Genomic DNA, 8,866 nt, shown 5'->3' with positions numbered 1-8,866 from the left:
GGGTCAGCCACTTTTAAATAGCACCTGGGCAAGCACAGGTGAAACACCTTCCCACTAACGAGATGGCAACTGTCACAGGTGCAACACATACTGACTAATGAGGCAACACCAATCGGTGCGGCCTATGTGCTAATGTACTATACGTGTTCAATTCCAACCTCAAAACATAAATGGAAAAACCTAAACCTGCAACACTCTGTGCTGGCACAGACCTCCTACTCACAGTCATCCTCTCAGGATCCCTCACCCTTGACCCATCCTCCTCTAGTTTCTTCACTGCCTCAGCATATGACACCTTCTGCACTAAACTGACTCTAGCCACTTCAACCTGCCTCCTTCGCTCTGGATACTTCTGATCCCCAGCAACAGCAACATGGGCACACCTACAGTTGACACACACAACTTTATCCACCGAAACTACACAGTCCTCTAGGCCATGCCCTCCCTGCACACATGCCCTCCCTGCACATCTTGGAATCTCCCTCCTACAAACTGCTGCAATATGACCATAAACTTGAAACAGCGCAGTGGATTCGACACAAAAGCTCTAACAGGATAACTGATATATACTTTTTGTTTCTTTTACTTTTACCCCTTTTCTCCCCAATTGGTAGTTACAGTCTTGTCTCATCGCTGCAACTCCCCTATGGACTTGGGAGAGGCGAAGGTCGAGAGCCATGCGTCCTCCGAAACATTACCCTGCCAAGCCACGCTGCTTCTTGACACACTGCTTGCTTAACCCAGAAGCCAGCTGAACCAATGTGTCGGAGGAAACACTGTCAAACTGACAACTGAGGTCAGCTTGCAGGTGCCCGGCCCACCACAAGGAGTCACTAGAGCACAATAAGACAAGGAAATCTCAGCCGGCCAAACCCTCCCCTACCCGGATGACACTGGGCCAATTGTGCGCTGCCTCATGGGTCTCCCGGTCACGACTGGCTGTGACATAGCCTGGGATCAAACCCGAGGTTGTATTAATGCAGTGCCTTAGACTGCTGCACCACTCGGGAGGCCCATAACTGATATCTCCTAACATGACTTTGTTGGGTAAAGACTCTGACTCAAAACTCTAAAAGACAGTGACTCCTCTGTTTCACAAACGCTCACCACCGGGTCTGTTTCGCACCAAACGGCAGGCATCACAAACACCAGGAATCTTCAACTTCAATTGCTCCACCTCCAAACGTAACGCTACCTCAGAAATCACTCCTTTCAATAGTGCCCTATTCCTAAGAGCAAAGCACGAAACAGATCTTGACCCAAATTGCGTGACATGTAGTGCCTGCTCCCTCTGGTCAGAGGAAACACAAACAAATATCACAAGTCCACTACAGGTTACGTTCACTGATTCAACTGCACCCAACGCCTTTCCCACCCATCCTGAAACCACAAATGAATCTGCCAAAAGGCAAGGATCCACTTTCTCCAAAATTGTCACTCCTACTGGACCAGATTCTTCTTTATCATGTCCATTGATCCCTGGCTCGGGTTCCAAGCTCTTCACCACATCTTCCACCTCACTTAACTCGCCCTCATTCACTTCCATTTCACCTCCAGAACTTGGTCTGGCGCTCGGCTCACTCTGTTTGCACTTGACACCAATCTTCTTTGAAACCCCATCTCCATTTTTATTGCCATATTCCTCAAATTCAAACCCAACCTCTGCTTTCCTCATTCTCTTTGATCTCTTCTTCCACTTTTCCCCCTCCATTACCTCCTCAGAAATCCATCTTTCTGTGTCCCTGTCCCAATATCCCTCTTCTCCTGGTTTTGCTTGTGGCCCGGTGGCATCCCGAGTTAACTCCATCTCATAATCATCTTGCTCACCTCGAAAACATGTCCTCTCCGGGCGCTGACATTTTGAGAGCATGAGCCTTCTATCCGATTAAGGGAAAAGGTTTCATTATGGCTATGTTGTTGCTACAGTGGCTCAAGAGGGACAAACAACAGTAATATTGCTGCTTTTTTCTTGTTTTTTAAGCAAAAGGAGTTTGGGAGTATGCAAGTGCAGAAGTTTTGCTTCTGGGTACATACTCTTTAGGGAGTATGCAAGCGCAGAAGTTCGCTTCGCCTAGCTGAGTTCTGATAGGAGCAAACCGAACCTATTTATGCAGGTGCCTTTACTGTTGAAAAGTGATATCCCAAGTATAAATACAGTAAAGTACACACACTAAAGGGTCAAAAAAAATCTAAAGAGGAAAGGCCCACCCCCCCACTTGTGCTGTGCCATGAGGATACCTGGATTCCCTATTGAGATGTGACTTTTGTTAAATACATCAGGTGATAAATGAGCTGAAAAGGAGACTGGAGTATGACATTAAGGTTGGAATTGGGAGAGGAAGCTGATTTTAGATTTGTACCCAGGGGAACCTTCACCTCAGAGCTTTACAAAATAAATCATTACAGCAAACCACAAGCTGTTTTATGTTGTATCCAAAAAGGTTGGCCAAGCTACTGTATTTTACCTAACATTACAATGCCTACCCAAACATCTCTCTTTTGACCATTCAGCGTATCACAAACATGTAATACATTTAACTTGTCTTTATTTTAAAAAATCACAAATATCGACAATAGCTTGAATCTTTTCAAAACATGTTTCACTCAATGATGTGTATATAAATCATTGGTTGTGTATATAAATCATTGGACGTATTGTGATTATTCTCGAAGTTTATACACATTTCATGTACATTCTTTGACTGCTTCGACTACCCGTAGCTGGTTTAACCCAACACGGACATGATTCAAAACACCAGTTGATAGCTTCAGCTCCTGAAATAATTTTTCAACTGGTGTAAACACATGTTTTGCAGTGGTGATGAATATGCCACAAAATGTTTTGTTTGTTATTGTAAAGAAAACATTATTTTGCAAAATTGGGGCGAGTTAGCGAACTAGTCGGTGGGAGAGCCATTCATTACAGCAAGCAAGCTCTAGCTAGCTAACGTTATCAGTGTAGCTAGTGCAAGAGTCAGAGGATTAATTCAAACGCTGTTGTCAAGAAAACGTGTATCTTTTCATAGCATAGCAGTCAGCTAGCAAGCCAGCCAGTCAGCAAAATGAGGATACGGTCGTCTGTTTTTGCCTGTTTTTGTCTCATACTGGAGGTATTAGGCATTGCCTTGTTTCTTAGGGGATTTTTCCCAGTCCCTATCAAATCTTCTTTTTCATCGAAGAGCAAGTTGTCAGATGTTCCGCCTGAACCCTTTACCGGTGTGTTGTGTTGACATTATCTAGCTATACTCCCAATTAGTGTGATATTGTTATACTGTGCTCTCAGCTGGCTATGTTGATGTTGTGCATTGGATAGCTAGCTAACTAATTGCTTGAATGACAATGTAATACAGTCATTATTTTGCACACAGAATAAATGCTATCCTACCCATTTGTTCCTCGGTGTTGTCTGCAATGGCTATAATGTGTTGGTAACTGGCGTTTTCTTTGGCATTGCAGGGAGATCCCTCAACTCTTCCAAAGTCCCGGACGCCCTTTTCAAGAGAGTAGTGATAGTGTTGATCGATGCTCTCAGGGAGGACTTTGTGTTTGGTCCAAATGGGAGAAAATACATGCCTTACATCAGGCACTTGGTGGAGAGGGGCTCCACACACAGCTTTGTGGCAAAGGCAAGACCTCCTACAGTTACAATGCCCAGAATCAAGGTAAGAATGTGAAACACCACCATAACTAACTCTAATTTAGGGTTCAGGATTTCAATTCTCGGTCCGACTCTTTTCTCTATATATCAATGATGTCGCTCTTGCTGCTAGTGACTCTCTGATCCACCTCTACGCAGACGACACCATTCTGTATACAACTGGCCCTTCTTTGGACACTGCTAACAAACCTCCAAACGAGCTTCAACGCCGTACAACACTCCTTCTGTGGCCTCCAACTGCTTTTAAATGCTAGTAAAACTAAGTGCATACTCTACAACCAATTGCTGCCCGCACCCTCCTCCCCGACTAGCATCACTACTCTGGACGGTTCTGACGTAGAATATGTGGACAACTACAAATACCTAGGTGTCTGGTTAGACTTTAAACTCTCCTTCCAGACTCACATTAAGCATCTCCAATCCAAAATTAAATCTAGAATCGGCTTCCTATTTCGCAACAAAGCCTCCTTCACTCATGCCGCCCAACATACCCTCGTAAAACTGACTATCCTACCGATCCTTGACTTCGGCGATGTCCTTTACAAAATAGCCCCCAACACTCTACTCAGCAAACTGGATGTAGTCTATCACAGTGCCATCCGTTTTGTCACCAAGCCCCATACACTACCCACCACTGCGACCTGTATGCTCTCGTTGGCTGGCCCTCACTACATATCCATCGCCAAACCCACTGGCTCCAGGTCATCTATAAGTCTTTGCTAGATAAAGCCCTGCCTTATCTCAGCTCACTGGTCACCATAGCAACACCCACCTGTAGCACGTGCTCCAGCAGGTATATTGCACTGGTCATCCCCAAAGCCAACACTTCCTTTGGCTGCCTTTCCTTTCAGTTCTCTGCTGCCAATGACTGGAACGAATTGCAAAAATCTCTGAAGCTGGAGTCTTATATCTCCCTCTCTAATTTTAAGCATCAGCTGTCAGAGCAGCTTACCGATCACTGTACCTGTACACAGCCAATCTGTAAATAGCATACCCGACTACCTCATCCCCATATTATTACTTACCGTCTTGCTCTTTTGCGCCCCAGTATCTCTACTTGCACATCATCATCTGCACATCTATCACTCCAGTAGTAATGCTAAATTGTAATTATTTTTGCCTCTGTGGCCTATTTATTGCCTACCTCCCTACTCTTCTACATTTGCACACATTGTACACAGATGTTTCTATTTTTCTTTTCTTTTGTGTTATTGACTGTATGTTTGTTTATGTGTAACTCTGTTGTTTTTGTCGCATTGCTTTGCTTTATCTTGGCCAGGTTGCAGTTGTAAATGAGAACTTTTTCTCAACTGGCCTACCTGGTTAAATAAAGGTGAAATTAAAAAAAAAAAAAAAAAATTGTGGTATGGGAATATAGCCCTTTACAACTTCATTGTAGAAAAGATAACTCCCACACTCACGATATTGCAATAAATATGCAGAGGTAATATGGAGTGTGTAGGGGTTTTCTTTTCTATGGTGAATATGTTGAATATGTTGTGAATGTGACACGGTAAGGTATACCTTTCATTGTTTGTCATATGTTCAGGGTTTAACCTTGCATGATGTTTGTACACCCACCCAACTGGGCTCAGTTTCTATTGATTCATTGATTGAGTTGTAAATCGTTATGAACTCCGTCAGCAGACCAAACACAAAAGTCCTAAAATGTTTTTTTTCTAATTCAAAATGTGAGCCTGTGTGAACTAATGTCTTTTTAGAGAACTAACCCAAGTGATTTGCTATATTGATTAAAGGTAGACTCAGCGATATGATGTAGATGCAAAAAAGTAAACAGCAAAGTGGGTCAATTTCCACAACAGTGTGAGGCTCAAAGCTGGGGAACTCAGTCCGTCTTTCATCTTACTCTTGAAAGTTGCATACCTTAGAGAGCTATTTTTAAATGTCCAGCTCAACTAGCCCCTGTCAGCTAACGTTTTTTAGCTATGTTGTTTTAGCCCATAGATTTTGTTGTAATGTTTGAGTCACTCAAATATCACATGAGTACACATTAGACGTGACAAAATGTATAGAATTGCAAGAAAATTTGCTTTAAAACGGCAACATTTTCTCCTTACCCCATGCCAAATTTTTTATAATTGCAGGAAATAAGCTTTAAACCTGCAAAATGTTCTGTCTGCCAACAAGGTAGATGTGAACAGTTTGTGTATTTGTATTTATTATGGACTCTTCCTGGGGTCCAGCAAAATTAAGGCAGTTTATACAATTTAAAAAACATTACATTACATTCAGACTGTGTGCCCTCAGGCCCCTACTCCACCACTACCACCTATATATACAGTACAGTCTGTGTACGTGTGTATAGTGCGTATGCTATCGTGTGTGTATGTCTGTTTGTGTTGCTTCATAGTCCCCGCTGTTCCATAAGGTGTTAATGAATAGACACCTCACGTCGGTTTCTAAATAGCGATGGCGGTTGGCTTTAATTTAAATGATAGCTTAACCTTCAAATCCATGAATTCATGTGAGGCCAGAGATGTCTATGGGAGGAGCGCCTCATTTTTTTCCCCTAGCCACCGTAGTCTGAAAATGACAGCTGGGTTAAGTCCCAACACGAACACCGATACTAAACCAGAGATACTGATCTGTTATAAGCAATCGATATTGTGAGATCGTGATGACTATACATTTTAATACTAATATCACCAATCTGAGGTAAAAAGGATCTGTATTTCCTTTAATTGTTGTGCGGTAAAAACGTTACGTCTCTAAGATTTCCATAGGGAAATTAGCATAATTAAGCAATAATGCCCGAGGGAGTGTGGTATATGGCCAATATACCACGACTAAGGGCTGTTCTTATGCACAACGCAACGCAGATTACCTGGATACAGCCCTTAGCGATGGTATATTGGCCATATACCACAAACCCAGAGGTGCCTTATTGCTATTATAAACTGGTTACCAATGTAATTAGAGTAGTAAAAATAAACGTTTTGTTATACCTGTGGTATAGGGTCTGATATACCACGGCTGTCAGCCAATCAGAATTCAGGGCTCAAACCACCATTTAAATCATTAATAATGTCAAAATAATTCAAGATTTAGATGATAGTAAATGAAGCACTCTCACAGATTTTTACGACAATTACATATATTTCTCACTACTGTACTTTAACCATGGAGTTTAGAAATGTTCCTAAACACAATTTAACCAACCGCTCTAGACTAGAGCTTCCATAGTGACTGTGTAGCAGCCTGAACCTTTGACATCTCTCGTATTAGTCACCACTTAGGTCATTAAATCTATAGGTTATGTGGTTCAAAGAGACACAGAAAAGTTGTACTCTACCACCTTATTCTGAAGACATTTGATTACATTACTCTACTTTCAAATGTCAACATGGATCTAGCACCAAGTAGGCTAATTAGGCCTAATAGATCATTTCTAGATTTTCAATGTAAACTTTGATTCAAACAGCTGCCACAAATAGCCTACACTGAATAAGCAGTAAGGAAGAATCAGCAGAACTTTGAGACGTTCTCATTCCTACCAGAAGATGGCAGTGCAAGATTGCAGTCATGGAATACTGCGTCTTCCCAAATCACTGCAGTGCACCCAATCAACTGGTATGACACAGCCAACTAACTCAAATCAGAATCACCCAGAGAACCAGCCCATTCATTAGGAATACACCAGCCAGCCTCTGGCTGTCTGACAGGAACGATCCCAGAAAAGGCTGTTTGGGGAAGGATGTAATTGAGAGAATCGTTGAGGAAAATAAATATTTCATTGGATATACAGTTCCAGTCAACTACTCATTCCACGGTTTTTCTTTATTTTTACTATTTTCTACATTGTAGAATAATAGTGAAGACATCAAAACTATGAAATAACACATATGGAATCATGTAGTAACCAAAAAAGTGTTAAACAAATCAAAACTATATTTGAGATTCTTCAAAGTAGCCATCATTTGCCTTGAAGACAGCTTTGCACACTCTTGGCATTCTCTCAACCAGCTTCATGAGGTAGTCACCCGGAATGCTTTTCAATTAACAGGTGCGCCTTGTTAAAAGTTAATTTGTGGAATTTCTTTCCTTCTTAATACGTTTGAGCCAGTTGTGTTGTAACAAGGTAGGGGTGGTATACAGAACATAGCCCTATTTGGTAAAAGATCAAGTCCATATTATGGCAACAACAGCTCAAATAAGCAAAGAGAAACAATAGTGCATCATTACTTTAAGACATGAAGGTCAGTCAATCAGGAACATTTCAAGAACTTTGAAAGTTTATTCAAGTGCAGTCGCAAAAACCATCAAGCGCTATGATGAAACTGGCTCTCATGAGGATCGCCACAGGAAAGGAAGACCCAGAGTTACCTCTGCTGCAGTTCATTAGAGTTAACTGCACCTCAGATTGCAGCCCATATAAATGCTTCATAGAGTTCAACAGTCACATCTCAACATCAACTGTTCAGAGGAGACTGCGTGAATCAGGCCTTCATGGTCGAATTGCTGCAAAGAAACCACTTCTAAAGGACACCAATAAGAAGAATATACTTGCTTGAGCCAAGAAACACGAGCAATGGACATTAGACCGGTGGAAATCTGTCCTTTGGTCTGACGAGTGAAAATTTGCAATTTTTGGTTCCAACCGCTGTGTCTTTGTGAGACGCAGAGTAGGTGAACGGATGATCTCCACATTTGTGGTTCCCAGCATAAAAGCATGGGGTGTAATGGTGTGGGGGTGCTTTGCTGGTGACACTGTCAGTGATTTATTTAGAATTCAAGGCACACCTAACCGGCATGGCTTCCACAGCATTATGCAGCGATATGCCATCCCATCTGGTTTGCGCTTAGCGGGACTATCATTTGTTTTTCAACAGGACAATGACCCAACACACCTCCAGACTGTGTAAGGGCTATTTGACCAAGGAGAGTGATGGAGTGCTGCATCAGATAACCTGGCTTCCACAATCACCTGACCTCAACCCAATTGAGATGGTTTGGGATGAGTTGGGCAGCAGAGTGAAGGAAAAGCAGCCAACAAGTGCTCAGTATATGTGGGAACTCCTTCAAGAATGTTGGAAAAGCATTGCAGGTGAAGCTGGTTAGAGAGAATTCCAAGAGTGTGCAAAGCTGGCAACAAGGCAAAGGGTAGCTATATATTTAGATTTGTTAAATTTATTTTTGTTACTACATGATTCCATGTGTTATTTTGTTGTTTTCTTGTCTTCGACATTA

At 42.2% G+C, this 8,866-nt stretch overlaps 1 protein-coding gene across 1 annotated transcript in view; it reads left to right on the top strand.

Annotated features, from left to right (window-relative positions):
• The first annotated feature begins 2,730 nt into the window (after positions 1-2,730).
• LOC120048019 (GPI ethanolamine phosphate transferase 2-like) overlaps positions 2,731-8,866 on the top strand; it is a 115,171-nt gene continuing 109,035 nt past the window's right edge. Inside the window, exons 1-2 of the mRNA XM_038993689.1 lie at positions 2,731-3,216; positions 3,457-3,662. Of these exons, the coding sequence (XP_038849617.1) occupies positions 3,063-3,216; positions 3,457-3,662 (360 nt within the window). The 5' untranslated portion in view covers positions 2,731-3,062. The remainder of the gene's footprint in view (positions 3,217-3,456; positions 3,663-8,866) is intronic.

The sequence above is a fragment of the Salvelinus namaycush genome, chromosome 5, assembly GCF_016432855.1.
Source record: "Salvelinus namaycush isolate Seneca chromosome 5, SaNama_1.0, whole genome shotgun sequence".
In the NCBI taxonomy this organism is placed as follows: domain Eukaryota; kingdom Metazoa; phylum Chordata; class Actinopteri; order Salmoniformes; family Salmonidae; genus Salvelinus; species Salvelinus namaycush.
This window is presented reverse-complemented; position numbering and strand designations above follow the sequence as displayed.